The sequence below is a fragment of the Lepus europaeus genome, chromosome 2, assembly GCF_033115175.1.
Source record: "Lepus europaeus isolate LE1 chromosome 2, mLepTim1.pri, whole genome shotgun sequence".
Classification (NCBI taxonomy): Eukaryota; Metazoa; Chordata; class Mammalia; order Lagomorpha; family Leporidae; genus Lepus; species Lepus europaeus.
The window spans coordinates 77073624-77092535 of NC_084828.1; the positions used below are offsets into that span (position 1 = coordinate 77073624).

At 44.0% G+C, this 18912-nt stretch overlaps 1 protein-coding gene across 1 annotated transcript in view; it reads right to left on the reverse strand.

Moving 5' to 3' along the window:
* HGD (homogentisate 1,2-dioxygenase) overlaps positions 1 to 18254 on the reverse strand; it is a 52380-nt gene extending 34126 nt beyond the window's left edge. Inside the window, exons 1-4 of the mRNA XM_062208694.1 lie at positions 18096 to 18254; positions 11891 to 11962; positions 9921 to 10009; positions 5282 to 5387 (exon numbers count right to left, since the gene is read on the reverse strand). Coding sequence (XP_062064678.1) covers positions 5282 to 5387; positions 9921 to 10009; positions 11891 to 11962; positions 18096 to 18110 — 282 coding nt within the window. The 5' untranslated portion in view covers positions 18111 to 18254. The remainder of the gene's footprint in view (positions 1 to 5281; positions 5388 to 9920; positions 10010 to 11890; positions 11963 to 18095) is intronic.
* Positions 18255 to 18912: the final 658 nt, after the last annotated feature.

Consider the following 18912-nt stretch of genomic DNA (forward strand, 5'->3'; position numbering starts at 1 on the left):
TGAATTTCAGTACATTGAAAGTTTGCTTTGATTTCTGGATGATTGACTAAGGGCAATAAAGGCTTTTGGGGGACTAGTCCCCTGTCTTCCTGGGAGCGTACCAAGGATGATAGTGATGATAGCATATCCAGTGGTGCTCACTATGGACCAATATTAGACTGGGGGAAACACCAGGCAATGCTCAGAGGTGACTAATGTGGGTAGCTGGTGAAGCTGGTGATGTATTGGGTTTGCTCTGTGACAGGTGAAGACATGCTTCTCACACAGGCCGCAGTTGGAAACAACTGTCAGAGAGGTATCTAAATCTAACTTTCTCACACTTGCTTGGTGAGAGTCTGCAGCACATATTTGAAGGAGGTTAAGAGGAGGAAAGTGATGAATGCAAAATGTTGTGGCTAATTAATGAAGCATAAAATTGGAAAGAGATATTGACTTGTCAAGAAGGTGTAAATGATGACAAAAGGATAGATTTTGCAAGAACAGTCAGGGTGTGTGCATCAGGGCAAGAGAAGCAGATGGCAGGTGACACAGCCACAAGTTAGGAGGACAACAAGCCATTACCTTGATGGACCTGGTGTTCATGAAGATGTTTGTGAGGCATACATCTTCCAGTGTGTGTGAACACAAGGTCACAAGTAAACAGGGGAGATACTGGAGGGAAAGGAAAAACTTATTTGGTGGTCATATATAGAAAATGTTGAAGGAATTCAAAATAGGAGAGAACTAACAAGTTCAAGGACAAATGCAAAGCAAGGCTAGAATGGCAGGCACATGAAGAGGGAAAGAGAAACAAACATGGATTGAAGGTCTTCTAAAAAGCAAGCAGGTGTCTCTCTTTTAGCTCAGGCTTTATAATGCAGCTTCCTCAGTCTTCTCTGACAAAATGATAACTATTTATGAAATGATGCATTAGGGGTAAAGGTGCTACCTGTAATGCTGGCATCCTGTGGGTGCTGGCTTGAATTCCGGCTGCTCCACTTCCCATTCAGTTCCCTGCTAATGCTCCTGGGAAAGCAGCAGAAAATGGCTCAAGTGCTTGGGCTCCTGTACCCACATAGGACATAGGAGGCCCAGATGAAGCTCCTAGCTCCTGGCCTTGGCCATTGCTGCCATTTGGGGAATGAACCAGCAGTTGGAGGATGCCTCACTCGTTCGCTTTCTCTTTCTCTCCCTCCCTTCCTCCCTCCCTCCCTTCTTCTTTCTCTGTAACTCAGGCTTTCAAATAAATAAAATAGATCTTTAAAAAAAGAGAAATAATAAATTAACACAAACAACTGATACACTTAGCTCTCACATATGATAAGGAATTTCCATTTTCTACTTTATTAATTTCTACATCATTTGAGTTTTATCAGTATATGTTACTTGTATAATAAGATAAAACTAGAAAAATTCTATTAGAACAGGATTAGCATCTTGCAAAATAATCATTAAGAAGTTATGTGCCTTTATGTTAAATAAAATGTAGTAATAGTGGCCAGGGAAATAATAATATATAATAAAAGTATATTTCTGAGCATATTACCTATCATAGTCACAGTAGAGTCACGTCACTTAAAAGTTAGTTTTTTTAAAATTAAAAAAATTTTTTTTTTGACAGGCAGAGTGGACAGTGAGAGAGAAAGAGACAGAGAGAAAGGTCTTCCTTTTCCATTGGTTCACTCCACAGTGGCCGCTGCGGCTGGCGCACCGTGCTGATCTGAAACCAGGAGCCAGGTGCTTCTCCCCATCTCCCATGTGGGTGTAGGGCCTAAGGGCCATCCTCCACTGCACTCCCGGGCCACAGCAGAGAGCTGGACTGGAAGAGGAGCAACTGGGACAGAATCCGGTGCCCCGACTGGAACTAGAATCCAGTGTGCCAGCGCCGCAGGCAGAGGATTAGCCTACTGAGCCGCGGCACCAGCCAAAGGTTAGTTTTAAAACCTAATCCCCAGCCCAAATAAAATTATAGTTATAATTCCATTGTTGTCCACACAAAAACACACAGGTCTATGGTGATGTATTAAGGTTCAGAGGCGTAAACAACTGTTATGAACTACTTGCACAGAGGCACTGGAACTCATCAGCCCATCCCACTAATCATTAGGAACTTTGTTGCCTTAAAATCTGCATGGGGGGTCTGGTGCTGTGGCATAGTGGGTAAAGCCACTGCCTGAATTGCTGGCTTCCCATATGGCACCGGTTCAAGACCCGGCTGCTTTATTTCTGATCTAGCTCTCTGCTATGGCCTGGGAAAGCAGTAGAAGATGGCCCAAGTCCATGGACCCCTGTACCCATGTGGGAAACCCAGAAGAAGCTCCTGGCTCCTGGCTTTGGATCGGCACAGCTCTGGCCATTGTGGCCAATTGGGGAGTGAACCAGTGGATGGAAGACACTTCTCCTTCTCTCTCTCTCTCTCTCTCTCTCCTTCTCTCTCTGTGTAACCGTGACTTTCAAATAAATAAATAAATCTTAAAAAAAAAGGCTGATTTAAAGCTGAAGTCTGCCAATGGACTTTTCCTGTAATATATCTTTTAGTCTAGCCAATGTTTCTCAAATGTAGTATACTTAAGAATTAACATTCAAGGCAGAACACAGAAAACCAGGTATCCTATATTTTAGGGATGACTTAAGGGATTTTCATAGAAAATTTTATTTGTGTTTAATTTTCATCTAATCTGCTAACCATTTCCCCTTATCTGATGTGAGCTTGGGTCTACTCAAGAGAACTGTCAGAAATGTAATCGAAGATTTCCTGTGTCATCTGAAGAAAATAATTAGAAAGCATATCAGGGGCCAAATAACCTCTCACCCTCCCAAACTTAGCGTGTAATAAAGGTTTAGCTGGTGTTTCGTCTGACCAGGAATTCTATGAAATCCCAGGTATCCATCTTTTTTTTTTTTTTATTAAACTTTTATTTAATGAATATAAATTTCCAAAGTATAGCTTATGGGTTACAATGGCTTCCCCCCTCCCATAGCTTCCCTCCCGCCCGCAACCCTCCCCTTTCCCGCTCCCTTTCCCCTTCCATTCATGTAAAGATTCATTTTCAATTCTCTTTGTATACAGAAGATCAGTTTAGTATATATTAGGTAAAGATTTCAACATTTTGCCCATATAGCAACATCAAGTGAAAAAACTACCATTGGATTACTAATTATAGCATTAAATAGCAATGTACAGCACATTAAAGACAGAGATCCTACATAATTATGGAATATGGAGTCTGGTAATTAAGCAGCTGTGTCTAATAATAAGAACAATTGGCATGACCATTGAGAGACATTAGAGCATTTGAGATGTAATAGGTGGGGCTCAAAAAACCAAAAATCTCAAAATGCGGTGTTTTGATCCTGGAGCTTCGGGAAAGCAGTCCTGAGACTGCTCTCAGGAGCCCTCGCATCTCTTCCTGTGCCTCCCTTAAGCAGCGGGAGATTCTCTCCCAGAAGTTCCTTTATCTGACTGAGAAAACTTCTTCCAAAAGCAGTGCAACCGTTTTAAACTCCCTCCCTAGGAATCTCTTCCAATAACTAGGAAAGTTAACCAACCACAGGAGAAGAAAGGATGCAAAGTGGTCCCCACCCCCAGACAGGCTTCTCATGTAATCTGCTACAGGCAGCTGTAAGGGATGACCTGGGAGACCTAATCTGGTGAAGTTCTGCCAGTCAGGCAACTTGACCTTGTGCTCTCTATTTCCTTTCCTCTAGGAACAAGGGCATAGAGGCACTTGGACCTCACTGGGTTGTTGGGTAATCACTCTCCTGTCATTTCCCTGGGCTGATGCACAGTAATAATACATATGCATGCCTTTTCTCTGATTAATCTGTCTATTGTCAGTTACTGCAGGGTGAATGGAATTCACCTCTAACACCATTAGGAGTCAAGCAGATGCTTAGACAAAGGGCAGGAGACTGAGGCCCTCTAAGAGATGAGTGAGGAGGTAAACAGCTAAAGGGCACGGTTTGCCAGGTGCATTCCTCACCCTACGGTGATAAGTGGAATAGTTAGGAGCCCAGGTGAAGCCCAAGGATAAGGTAAAGCCGGGGTCCCCAGGTTGGTTGTTCAAATTGTGCCCTACACAGGGGCTCTGTTTGGCCAAAGGGAAAGGGGGTAGGGACTGGAAATCTGGCCTTGTGTGTCCTTGTCTGGGGACTGAATCTGGGGGCTTGGAGGTTGTAGCAGGGACTGCCTTTTTCTACTGTGTTCAAAGGCAATATGGGAGGCAGTAGGCAGCTAGGAAGGATGCCTCCTTCACACGTTAAACTTCACACAAGTTCAAAGATCCGTTATCTAGACAGCATATCTCAATTCCAAAACGGCTGTGATGCAGGCAATATTTTAAGATGCTAATTCACATTTTCTTTCCACCCTGGATTCCAACTTACCAGTCCCTATTGGAGAAGGGTGGGTGGCATTCAAACTGGTACTTAGTTCTCCAAGATTTTCATAATTAAGGGAAGAGATGGAATAGGGCAGGAAACCAAATGTATTTATGAATTCTTTTGGCTTTTTTATTTTTTTTTACAAAAAGTCTAAGTATTTAGGGGAATATTTGCAGAGAATTGTTAGTATAGACAAAATGCCTTAGAAAAACAAAAGGGAAGCTATAGGGGGAGGGTAGGTGGTGGAGCAGGGGAGAGGGGGACAGATGGAGATCTCAGAATAAAAATTGATATGAAATGAAAAAAATTTACCTGAAAATAAATTCTGAGACCATTGTCCTTAAGTAAATACACCAAGATGGCTGAAGCAGCATCATGGCTGTTTTGTACTACACACTGTGCAAAGCACTTTCCCCTGTATTGTCTCACGTGATCTTCACCATATCTCTGAAGACAGGTGTTATCTTGCTATTTTATAGTTGAAATGCCATGGCTCAAGGACACAGTAAATAGAAGAGCAGGAATGCAAAGCTCTTTTCAGAAATGCCAGTATTGAATGTGTTCTCTAGATTCTGTGATAAGTTTAAAATACACCCCCCCACACAAACCCTATGTGCACAAATATATTCTGACCAGCCTATATAATTTCCATCCATCCAATTCACCTCAGCACTCACACCAACTCTTGACTATCCCTGTGCTTGTCTACATGCCATTAGGTAAAACAGACACAGGCTTACACACACACACACACACACAATCTAATTTCATAATTTCTACCCAGGTTTGAGCAAAAAACAGATACTTGAGAATCTATCTTAAAAAGCTCACCAATTTTTCAAAGACTCTAGCATGATTTAAAAATTTCTTTTCAAAGCTTTGGATTCATGGTATGTTCCAATTCACAGGACCAGGTTACCTGGTTAGGGTCAGGATCAACTTCATCCCAGTTGTGAGTGATATGGCCTTGGTCAATGGATTCAAAGGGCTTGTGAGAAACGGAGGGCAGAATCCTATACAGCCAGCTGTAGGGAGACAAGAACACACAGCCTTAGGGTAACATTCTGAGTAATACACAGACAGGTTCAGGAAGTACCATCAGAAAAACACTCAAGTCAGCAACAATCTGTGGGCTTTAATGTCAGGAGCAATGACAAGCAATGACACGTCTGTTTATTTGAGATAGAGAGAGAGCTTGCTCCTATCTGCAAGTTCATGTCCAAAATGCCTGCAATGGCTGGGGCTGAGCCAGATCAAAGCCAGGAGCTGGGAATTCAATCCAGGTCTTCCTCGTGGGTGGCAGGAATGCAGTTACTTAAGCCATCACCACTGCCTTCCAGGGTGTGCATTAGCAGGAAGCTGTAGTCAGGAGTTGCAGCTGGGAATTGAATTCAGGTACACAAGTATGAGATGTGACCATCCTCACTAGCATCTTAATCTCTAGGACATATGCCTACCCCAAGCATCATTTCTTACTGCCTATTTGCTGCCTAGAGTCCTGACGTCTTCTATCTTCTCTACCTACCACCTTTTAGATTGAGGTTCCAGCTCTTGGTTATTCCCATGCTGCCAAAAAATGAAGAATAGTTTTTCCCCACAGCAGTAAAAGAAGGAAAGGTACCTTGAGGAATACCAGTGCCGTAAAATCCATTTAATTGGCATCTTTGTTAGTTTTGAAATATAAATCAGTTTTCTCCTTAAAAATTATAAGAGTAGTATGAGGATACTTCAACAAGTTTGTAGTTAATGGAATTAAAAGTTTATCTTGGTTGTAAAAAATTTTGAAATCCAAATTTTTTTAATGAGCTCTATCACATACCAAGGGTAAAAATAATTCAAGTAAATTAAAAGAAGTTCTGAAAGGTGAACCAGTGCTGTGGCAAAGTAGGTTAAGCCTCCTCTGGCAGAACCAGCATCACATATGGGTGCTGGCTCAGGTCCTGGCTGCTATGCTTCTGATCCAGCTCCCTGTTAATGCGCCTGGGAAAGCAGTGGAAGATGGTCCACGTGCTTGAGCCCCTGTGCCCATGTGGGAGACCTGGAGGAAGCTCCTGGCTCCTGGCTTTGAACTGGTCCAGCCCTAGCTGTTGGGCCATTTGGGGAGTGAACCAGCAGATGGAAGACCTCTCTCTCTGTCTTTTCCTCTCTTTATCTGCAACTCTGCATCTCAAATAAATAAATAAATAAATCTTTAAAGAAAGTTCTGAAAGGTAAATGACTCCTTCTCTAATTTCTTCAAGCCATTGTACCACTTTACTCTTTTACCAACAGTGTGGGAGAATGTCTGATCGCCCACATTTCCCTAACATGAGTGTTATTGATAATTTTAGTCTTGTGGGTGAAAAACAGTATCTTATTTTATGTTTCCTTTATTAGGAACAAGATTGAAAATCTGTTCACTTGTGTATTGGCTTTTTATAATTTTTCCATGAATTATTTGTACAATTCCTATAATGTTTTCAGCTGGGTTATTTTGACATTAATTTGTGAGAGGTTTAGGAAATGAACAATTTTGTGTTCCAAAATTATAAGATATATGTCCACATTGCGTTATAGTCTATTTTCAGCTTTGTTTTTTCTTTCTTTCTTACGTTTTGCTTTCTGTGCGTGTCAAGGCCTGACCAGAGGGTTCTCTGCCAGTATCAGATCTCAGGCTTCAGACAGGGAAGAATCCCATGAAGGAGACCACAGGGAGATCCCTTCAGAAGCTGGGGGGACACTGAGACTCGCTAAGATGGACTCCAGCCCTTCCAGAGACCATTATCCTGACAAAGTACAGAAGGTAGAAGGACCCTACTTCTGACCAAAGAAGACCAGACTAGGCTCTGGCCTTTTAAGATTAAGGAGCATGTACCTCAGCGAGTGGAGGTGGCCTGGCCCAACATTGAGCCAACTTGGGGATAACAGGATAAATTTGTTCAATTTCCACTTGATTCTTCCAGCTCTTTATGATGTGGCCTCAGACCTTAAACTTTAAGCCAAGTAATAAACTAATCCCCTGCAACTGCCAATAGTATATGGGGTTGAGAGCGCTTATGTATATCTTAGAACCTGCTGTGTGATCCTGGGCAAGTTATTAAATTCCCTGGGTCATCCTGGTCTTCATTCTTATCACTTAGGATTGTTGTGAGAACTCAAAGAGCTCGTGTACCTAAAATGCACAGTAATTGTTCACTTATTTGCTATTTCTTGAATTGTCTCCCTTAGTCATAGAATTTTATCATTGTCTAAATTTTCCACATTCTCTGTCCTGACTTTGACCTTCTCAGCTAACTAATATAACAAAAATCAATCCCTGACAGATAGATAAATGATAGATGATAGATAATAGGTAGATAGATAGATAGATAGATAGATAACAGAACCTCTAATAGTTTAGTGGTGGCCCTATACTTTATGGATTAAATGAGTAGTTGCTGGCGCCACGGCTCACTAGGCTAATCCTCTGCCTTGCGGCGCCGGCACACCGGGTTCTAGTCCCGGTCAGGGCACCGATCCTGTCCCGGTTGCCCCTCTTCCAGGCCAGCTCTCTGCTGTGGCCAGGGAGTGCAGTGGAGGATGGCCCAAGTCCTTGGGCCCTGCACCCCATGGGAGACCAGGATAAGCACCTGGCTCCTGCCATCGGATCAGCGCGGTGCGCAGGCTGCAGCGCGCCTACTGCGGCGGCCATTGGAGGGTGAACCAACGGCAAAGGAAGACCTTTCTCTCTGTCTCTCTCTCACTGTCCACTCTGCCTGTCAAAAATAAATAAATAAATAAATAAATAAGTAGTCACTAAGAGTTTCAGGCAATAGGAGGAGTTGGCCTTATCTTCCTATAGGGAATTTTGAGCATTTTCAGAAAATTTTTCTGGATTCCTTTGGAAAGTTCTAAACAGATGGGTGAGCCATGCCCAGTGTCCCTTATATTTTTTAAGCTGAGTTTATAAAACTCCCCAGGCAGCACTACATCGCCCTGGACAGAGATTTAATTCTGATTCAGGGAATGGTGCCAGCTTCTTAATGAAATGCCAACAGCTCCTTTTCAGCCTCCTGGAACAGCGCTCAGCTCCTGCTGGCTGCAGATATTGCTGAATAATGGGGGCAGGCAGCAGAATCCGGAGGCCAGGTGGCCTGTTAGTGGATGGGCCATAAAGTCAAGAGCAGAGTCATGGGGGCCAGGCTGTCATAAATTAGAAGGGACAGGAACTGTCTGTGTGCTTTTCTTACCTTGTCTCTTCGAGTTTACAAAGAGAGAGAGACAATCAAATATCAACAGAATTAACCCCTGATTTTAGATACATATTGGAAAGTGTCTACCCACCCCCAATCCATGGACATATCTATCAAAAGAAAAGCAATATTGGCACTGACACTGTAGTATAGCACCTGCCCTAGATCCTACTCAGCTCCCTGACCACCCCCTACAGATACCCTGGAATTGAGGAAGACTGCTATGGTGGCAGTGATGGTGGTGGTCATGATGATGATGATGATGATGGTGATGATAACAACATGATGAACTGAACACTGACCATGGGCCACTTTACAAACACTCTTCCCTTTCTTCCCACTACAGTGATGAAATATGCACTGTCAGTATCTCTCTGTTACATATGAAGATCCAGATAGGGTCACACAGCTGGAAAAGAAGAAGCCAGCATTAAACCCGATGGCCTGAATGCACAGTGGACATGAGTAGTCACTAAGGGACACAATTTCATCATTTGTGTGGGTAGTGTGCTTTTGCACTCATGTGCTCGTCTGATCCTCAGGAGGCCCTGTGAAGACAATCCCTGTCGCCTGTACTAAGCAGTACAAGACAGTCTGCCCTCCTCCCTAAGGCGTCAGTAGTAGCAACAACCCTCCTCACAGATGCCTTAGACTGAAATTCCAAAATGAGATAGATACTACTTACTTAAATCACGACATTTACCATCTCCTGGAACTACAGCAGGTGCTACATCCAAGCTACCTCCTAGGGATTAATCAAGGGAGCATGCTCATTGACCTGGTCTATAGGATTAGAGCAAACATGGGACATGACATGCCGTGCAAACAAATGTGCTGGTTTCCAGAAAAAGCAAATTCCAAAGAGTAAAAACCTTATTAATTCAAACCTCAAGGGGCCATGATACATGACCTTGGGTTATCTGACATGTTCATGCCAAGGACATAATGCTCCAGTTAGCTGAAGATATTGTTCTGGGTCTTCTGTAATTATTGTGACTTAATCATTATATAAAAAAACGAAACAAAGCTTCACTGGCCAGTCCTTAGAGAAAGGCCAGACTGCTTAAAACATTTCCTTGTGTGTGTTGGTGAGAATTTGTCGATGGAAGTGGATGTGTGAGTTTCGCAGGTTCTGTGCAACTATTCCTTTCCCCTTCTTCCACTGGGCATTGCATTTGATTTTAGCTGGGGATAAGGTCCATCTTCCCCTACTATGAATCAGAACATAGGCTATGGGAAGGACCTGAGGGCAGTCCTGCCAAGTCATGGCCCAGGTACAAGTGGCAGCACAGGGTCCTAGGTCATAGCTCTAACAGTTTGCAGGTCAAAATTAACCTAATCGTGTACCTTCTCTTATTGGTGCTCCGTGGACAAGTGAAAGCTGATCCTGAGAGCTGCTCAGCATACAGATTGTAAGGGCAGACCTGGGGGTTATTCTGAAACAAAAGAAGCAATAAAAAAAATCATTCCAATTCAAAAAATATCTTGCCTTCCCAACAATTTCAGTGATGGAATCCTACCCTGGATGGCGATGATCTAGGCTACTGCACATAACCATCCCCAATCAATATATATGTCTTGGAAAAGTTTTTATGTAACTCTTCCCCATAATGCCAAATGTAATACATGCTCATTGTAGAAAATTATAAAATATTTGGTATCTAACATTATCTCCACAACTGGATGTAACCCAACGTTGACATGTTAGTATATTTATTTCTATTCTTATCCTCCAAATAGGGCTCTCATGATTCATGTACTCTTGTAATAATCAGGCATTTCCTTTCTCTCTCTCTCTCTCTCTCTCTCTCTCTCTCTCTCTCTCTCTCCTCTTTCTCTTACCTTCCTCTCTCCCTCTTTCCCTTCCACCTTTCCCCACTGTCTTTCTAAGAAAATACTATATAATAAATACTTTCTTTTTTTTTTTAAATTTTTTTTTTTTTTGACAGGCAGAGTGGACAGTGAGAGAGAGACAGAGAGAAAGGTCTTCCTTTTGCCGTTGGTTCACCCTCCAATGGCCGCCGCGGCAGCGCGCTGCGGCCGGCGCACCGCGCTGTTCCGATGGCAGGAGCCAGGTGCTTATCCTGGTCTCCCCTGGGGTGCAGAGCCCAAACACTTGGGCCATCCTCCACTGCACTCCCTGGCCACAGCAGAGAGCTGGCCTGGAAGAGGGGCAACCGGGACAGGATCGGTGCCCTGACCGGGACTAGAACCCGGTGTGCCGGCGCCGCAAGGCGGAGGATTAGCCTGTTGAGCCACGGCGCCAGCAATAAATACTTTCAATGCCAAGAAGTAGTCTTCAAAAAGTTTTGAAGGGCAAGCATCTGATGCAGCAATTAAGAAGCCACTTAAGATGCCTGCATCCTATTATCGGAGTGCCTGGGTTTGAATCTTGGCTCTACTCACAATTCCAGCTTCTTGCTAATTCCCACCCTGGGAGGAAGCAGGTAATGGCTGAGGTAGTTTGGTCACTGACAGCCATGTGGGAGACCTGGCTTGAGTTCCATACTCATGGCTTTGCATTGGCCCAGCTCTGGTTCTTTGTGGGCATTTGGGAAGTAAACTACCAAAGATCTTTGTGTGCCTCTCTCTCTCTCTTTCAAATAAAATGAAAATAAATAAACAAAAGTATAAAAAGTTTTGAAAAAATGTTTACCATATTTTTCTATCATAACACTTACATGAGCATCTTTATGCATACATTTTTGTTTATTTAAAAACTTTTTATTTATTTGAAAGGCACACAGATGAGGGGGGAGAGATCAATCCCCCATCTGTTGATTCACTCCCTAATTGTCCACAATGACCTGCTCAGGAGTTGAGAGCTCAGTTCAGGTCTCCCATGTGGGTACTTGAGTCATCCTTCACCTGCTGCCTCCTCAGGTGGACATCATCAGGAGGCTAGAATTGGAAGCAGATCCAGCACACAAATCCTGGCACCTCCAATACAGTCTGTGAGCCTCCCACATGGCATCCTGACCACTATGGCAAATGCTGCACCTTTAAATACTTTGCTATTTTCTATATTGTCATAGCTTATGCTGTTCAAGAAAACTATGAGGAAGTCACCTTAGCTCTGGTCTTTGAGGATGGATCCTCCTGGAAGTCCTCCAGTTTGGGTTGGGGGCTTTGACATAGATAACCACCAACCCAATTTTTATCTTTGTATTGACAATGCTCTGTATCCCAGTTGTCCTGAAGACCTGTAAAACTTCTAGACTGTTCACAAGTGAACTTAGGAAGAGCCATGGTGGGTGGAGGCATTTTGGCTTGAAGACTAGTCATCCGGGCTCTCTAAACATTCTGTGTATTCATACCTGTCCTTCTGGCAAGGAACCAGGGCAGCGAGGGTCCTCTGAAGCACACTCATTCCCAAATCCAGAAATATACTGCAAGGGACAAAGACACAAATGCCATCATTGATGGGATTTAAAGAGCATCTCACAACACTGAAAGTCTACAGAGGTAAGAATTTCTACAGGGACTTGTGTTTGTGTGTGATGTTCTACACATCTCTGCTATGTCTTGGCATGGGAAAAGGAAAGGCTGGATGTTTTATGTGGGTTTTAAAGACTTCCAAATAATCAGAACAGTAGTGCTGGTCGAGCATAGACATGCCCACTCTAAGTTGTACTTGGTTGATTTATGAACTTGTTAAGTATCCTATTCCAAAAATGGGTTCTTGAATCCTAGTTCCATCTGGGAGTTCCTGAGTGGGGAGATGGCTCAGGCATCACCCTAACTCCAGGTTATTAGGGTCTTACTGGATCAAGATCACAGACTACTTGAGCTTGAAGATCAATTTCCTGAAGGAAAAAAAAAAAAAAAAGCACCAGGGAAGAAGAGTCTAGATCAAACCTGATGGCAGAACTATTCAGAGAAACTAGTCTTGCTGCAAGCAAAAGCCAACACTAGCCAGCTCACACTTGGCACACATGTACATATATTTGTATCTGTGTGGATGCATTGAAATGAAGCTTACAGCAATATGTGGCCTTCGCCAGAAGTGTCAGCCCAGAATCTTCCCACAGTGGCACAGTGGGGACTACTCTAGTGGGGATCTCTTAACTTTACGACTAGAGGGAAGGGATTTTTTCAACAAAGTAAATTCTGAGGAACCCCTTAAATTTACTCATACTGTTGAACACACCTGGGAGTCCTTATTCACTGTCTGGCTTCTTTCCTGGTATATACGCTCCATGAGGGCTGGGACTATGGCAGTTTTGTTTATTTCTGTGTACCCCCATGCTTTGGCCCATACAAGATTCTTAAGAGATATTCCTTCTAAGTGTAGGTGCTGTCTGCCTGATCATCGCTTGCATACTGGCATGGTGCATTGAGCTCACTCTTCTGTATGCTGTCCAGAATCTTGGGGGCCTGAGCTCTGCCCCCAGCCATGCTTCTCTCTCAGACGGAGAAAAGCTAAGATGGGGCCCTACACTCACTGAACCAGGTTGCACTGTGCTCATCCTGGGCTAAAATCAATTGGTGTTCAAGTTAGAGCAAAAAGGGTCCTAACTCCATTTATAGAAGTAAATAGCACTCATATTAGAATTGGCTCTTGAAGGAGCTGGTGTTTTAACTCAAGGGGGTTAAGCCTCCACCTGCGACACCAGCATCCCATATGAGTGCCAGTTGGAGTCCCAGGTGTTCCACTTCGAGTCCAGCTCCCTGCTCATGCACCTGGAAGATGGACTGAGTACCTGGGCCCCTGCCACCCACGTGGGAGACGTGGATGGAGTTCCAGGCTCCTGGCTTCAGCCTGCCCTGCCTGATCCTGCCCTGGCTATTGCATCCATTTGTGGAATGAACCATTGGATGGAAGATTATCTCTCTCTCTCTCTCCCTCCCTCCCTCCCTCCCTCCCTCCCTAACTCTGAAATGTTATGACCTAGAAAGCAATGGAAGTGAAATGATTCTGCCTTCAGACAGAATTTATTGTATATTTTAAAATTGATCATAACCCAATCACCAGGTTCTGTGATACACACATTTGTTCACAGCAGCAGCACGCAGTTTGCAAAGATTTCTTTTGGGAATGACAGAGGCCATTCAGCCTTTCGATTCTTCACTGAATACAATTTTCTTCTCTCAAATTGAACCTCATGCTCGCCATCAACAGGATTGAATTTGAGCTGCTGAGAATTTATAATGACCTCAAATTATCTTCTTTCTGTGAAATGCAATTTTAGACGAGCCTCTGACTGAAGCTGCTCCATACTACAGTGCCTGCCTTTGTTCCAACACTGCATTGTTTGTCTCTGCGAGAGAGGAAGGAAGGTTTGAGTGCTGCCCAGTGCAGCTGAGCCCTCTGGCAGGCACGGGAGGATTTACTCATTAACCTTCTCTTTTCTTTGCAGGTGCTGGCCTCAGAACAAAGGTCAGGGTTATATTTGTGCTTGGAACAAGGGAAAAGAGAGTTCATATACGTGATTCTGAAGCATTTGATTCAGACTGTGCCTTAACAAATAGACAAGAAAGGAGAAGGAACAGCTGGCGATTTGGAAGGGAGCCACTCCAGTGCCGCGAAGGTGTGAGTTCTGGATCCGTGTCTCCATCTTAGCTGCAGAGCGTGGCTGGAAAATGCCGAGTCACTCTCAGATCATTTTGTTTTTCTAACTCCGAGGGAAACATTACAGATGAGCTTATCAGAGCTTTGAAACGCTACGTCCCTCACCGCCGGGGGCGAAGGCATTGGGGAAGCAGCATTTGGCTACTCCTTTCTGGAGGCTTTGAGCTCAAGGACAGGTCTGAACTCTGCTATCCTCAGCTATGAAAATCCAAGCACTCAACTCCAGCTGGTTTGGTGATTATGTAAAAAATATGCCTTATACAGAAATAAAATCAAAGAAAGATCTAACGTTAAGCAAGCGTGTTTATATGTTTTCTGCAGTTCACATTTATGAATAATTTGATCCAACAAAAACATTTCATCTTTCCAAGAGAATTATATGCATTCTTTTAAATGAAAGAATAAATTCCCGAGCTCCCTAGGACTTCAGTACTGTCGGTTCTTTGGCAGCTCACCAGGACACAGCTTTTTCATTCTCACATGGTCCCTGGGATATCAGTCACTTGTCAGAGTAGTTTTATGAGTTGTTTTCTCCTGCCTGATTCTGGGTAACACCTGATGGGGCGGGCAGATGGCATACCTACTTTCTCTTACTGAGTGTGAAGCAAAGAGAGAGAAGTCGGGGTAGAGATGGATCCATTTCTATCTTTTTTTCCTTGTGGAAAGAATCCAGTATTTCTAGTTAGCAGTGATGAAAACCTAAAATACAGAGTTAGGGGAGCTTGAAGGTTATTGCAGTAGGTTGCATAATGGCTGTGAGAGAAATCTATGTCTTAATCCCTGGAATCTCTGTCACCTGAGAACAAAGGAGACGTTTGCAGGTGTGATTAAATTAAGGGTCTTGGGATGGGGAGAGACATCCAGATTACTCAGGTGCCCCCTTAGCATATACACAAGTGGCCTTTTAAGGCAGAAGTGCTGGGAGAGCTGATTACAAAACAGGAAACGCTGATGTTCTGTTACAAAACAGATTTGAACGATGTCCTGAAGATGAAGGAAGGGGCCTCCAGCCAAGCAAAATGGGTATCTGCTCTAGAAGCCAGGGACACGGATTTTCCCACTGAATTTTCAGAAATAACCAGCCATGCTGAACTCTTGTCATTAGCCCAGCAAAACTGATTTCAGATTTTTAAAAATTATTTCAGAGGCAAAGAAGTGGGGGAAGGAGAGAGAGGGGGGAAAGAGAGAGGAGAGAGGAGAGAGAGAGAGAGAGAGAGAGAAGAGAGGAGAGAGAGAGAGAGAGAGAGAGAGAGAGAGCGAGAGAGCACTACCATTCACCAGTTCATGCCTGAATTGCCCACAATGGTTGGTATTGGGCTAGGCAGAAGCTCAGAGCTGGGAACTCCATCTATATCTCCTACACAGGTGGTGGGGAGACAATTGCTTGAGCCATTACTACTGCCTTTCAGGGTCTGCACTGGCAGGAAGCTAGAGTCAGGAACCAGAGCCAGGAATGGAACTTGGGTGCTCTGGTGTGATGTGGGCAGCCTAACTACTGGGCTAAATGCCTACTCCTTGATTTCAGGTTTCTGAGCTCCAGAAACAACAGAGAATAAATTTGCTTTGTTTTAAGCCACTAAATACGTGGCAATTTTTTACAGTACCAACATGAAACTAATTATGTAAAACAGCGGTCCTATCTCTGTTTAATGAATAGAATCATTCCAGAAGCTAGTTAAATATAGACTCAAAGTCAAGTAGTTGGTGGTGGGGCCAGCTCTTAGGGCTGGTGCTGTGGCGCAGTGGCGCAGTGGCGCAGTGGGTGAAAGCCTTGGCCTGCAGAGCCAACATCCCATATGGGTACCGGTTTGAGTCCTGGCTGCTCCACTTCCGATCCAGCTCTCTGCTATGGCCTGGGAAAGCAGTGGAAGATGGTCCAAGTGCTTGGGCCCCTGCACCCACATGGAAGACCCAGAAGAGCTCCTGGCTCCTGGCTTCAGCCTGGCCCATCCCTGGCCGTTGTGGCCATTTGGGGAGTGAACCAGCAAATGAAGACCTCTCTCTCTCTCTCTGAAACTGTTTCAAATAAATAAAATAAATCTTTTAAAAAAGCAGCTCTTCATTTTAGAAAAGAGGAAACCAAGCGGAGGAGAATCAAAACAACTTACCCAAGAATATAGGGTGGTTTATTTAAAATTTAATTGTATTATTTTATCTTTCGAATTTTCTTCCCATGGTTATGTTTTTATGTAAATGTGATTTGAGGCTTGAGGCTTTGTGTTGACATATCCAATAAAATGTAGAAATAAAAAGTGAGAAACTTTAAAAAAATTATATAATGCTTATTGACTAGATTGAGTATGATGCACTGTGACTTTCTGTGTTTAGATTGTGACCTCTAGAACTAACCTTTCCTTGCAGAGATTAAACAGCAGCCTGGGAAGACTGTCTTTGAAACCGAGAACAAAGACCAGCATGCAATTTACACACTGGTGAGCTGATGCTCTGCATAATAATTTGCTCAAAAATTACAGCAGGATAAGGATTTTAGATATAATTTATTTATAAGCAGTTGGAATGTTTCCAATTCTTGCTGAACTTGCTCATAGGATTTTCATTAACAAACAAGTTCCTGTGTATTCTCCCTCTGCCACGACTTCAGCTACCATTCTGGACATGATGACCCTGTGTCTCCTCCTCTGCCACCCTTCCCCACCCGGGGACACAGCCCAGTACATCCAGCCATGTCCTGAGGGATCTCTGGCTGGGCTGTCTTGCTAGTGACTCAAATTTGCCTGAAACACTCTGGGTCCCAGAACACACAGGACCTTCTGCTTTGTACTCGCTGTTTCCTCTCGTGCCAGCCTTCTTCATTTAACCAATTCCCAGCTTAAGACTCAGCTGAAGAGCAGCCTCCTTTAGAAAGCTGCTCTGGTGTCTATGTAGCTCAGACTCCGTTCCTGTCCTACATCCATCTATGGCATCTTGGCCGAGCACAGAGTATTTTCTCAGTGAAAGAATGAGAGGTAATTCTCAGGCCTAAAGACACAAAACAAACTCTTTTACTCCAGTACTGAGCGTTTACAGGATTCCTATCGATCAAGGAGTCGTTTGAGTCTTCAAACTTGACACCAGTTGAAGGGCAGCTGGGAAAAAGCCTGGAGGTCTGGCCCACCTGGCTTGAACCAAGGTTCTGGGCCGTTCTGTTGTTTTGCATGCATATGTGAGGCACTGATGCAAATGAGAGTTGGGTATTAGGCATGGTGTAGAGACTGGAGAGACACTCCTTTTGCGTGGCCTTAAGGAACCAGCCTAGTAGGAGCCACTAAAGGCTCCTTTTTGAACTTCTGATTCAGACAGTCCCTTTCAGCAGTGACATTGGGCAAATCATTTAGTTTCTTTGAGCTTTTCTTATTATTGTTTGTTAAGTAGAATTAAGAGCATCTATAACTCAGATATATTTTTAATGTGAATTCACTGTTAAAATGCCCAGCACCTAATAGTACATATATCACCCACACATACTTTTCAATTGCACATTAAATAAAAAGGTGATATTTTCTAGTGGAAGTTCTACTGGCCAAGGACTGATTCTGTACCTCAAATTAACTGAAGAGATTAACCCTCTCTAATTGGTGGGCTGGGATCAGTCCAGGAGGCTGCAGCAACAGGATGATGTTGAGAGTAGGGGATGGGAAACAGACATACTGAGAAACGTGTGTGTCCACGGTGGAGAGGAGCCCTTTGGATAGCTACACATTCCCAAGATAATATTTGGAACCAACAAAGCCAAATGATGACCCATAAGAGTGTCATCACTTTCCTTTATCAGTTCTCCCTTGTCTGCCAACTTGAGCCATGCTCATAGACAACAGTGAAACCTCTAAACATACAGGTTTGGGCCATGGTTCTTCTATGTCCTTCCCAAATCTGACACTCTGGAGTTCTTGGAAGCTTCCACAAATTCGGCTGGAAACCCCCACCAGAGAACCTGCCAGATAGTTTCTTACCTTCAGTTCCGCCATTTTCCTTCTGTCGAGGGTGTGAGGACTCAAGGAAATTCAGGCCCAGAGAGGCTGTGGAACTGAAAGGCTGTTTCTCCGACAAACCACCCCACCGCTCCAGTGTGTCTCACTGGTGAGCAGGTCACATTGGTGGCCAGAATTGCTTCACTGAGGTACTAGGGAGAAAGTCCAGCAAGCTTATCTCCAAACATCTTACACAACTCCTTCTGGCTTTTCATTAAGCACAGGCTGTTTCTAGGAGTTAGCAGAAGGCTGGTCCCTCTTAAGCTAAGCTAAAGACCAGTCAATTACTTGTTCCAGTTAAAAGGAGGACGCTTCTCACAAGGGCAGAGAATTTACAGCAATCTGGAAAGGAACTGTGCTGCTTGGTGCCTGCTGGGTGGTCCAGAAGATTCTCTGCTCAGTTCTGACTCAGGCAAGGAAGGAACAGGGCAGAATCTCACGCCCACTGGAGAGCAGTGAAGAAATGAAGTCCAGCCTAGGTATTTACCCAGAGCTGCCTGGAGTAGGGACCAGGCTTAGACAGCCTTGTGTACGCGTCCCGCAGGGATGAGCGCAGATGCCTGAACTGGGAAACCCTTCAGAGCTTGAAGCAGATCACTTAAAGTAGATGGAGGTATTTACTGGGGCTCTTTTTAATGTCTTAGGATACGTTTGGTGTTCTTATAAATTTCTTTCATTTCCCAGTGCCTCAGCGCAAGGAATCACTTTGCAGCTGCCTTCTCCAGGACTCCCTTGTCCTTCATCTTGACTGCTCTCCACAGGCTGCAAAGTAGCGACTTTGTGGCGAGCGGTACTCAGG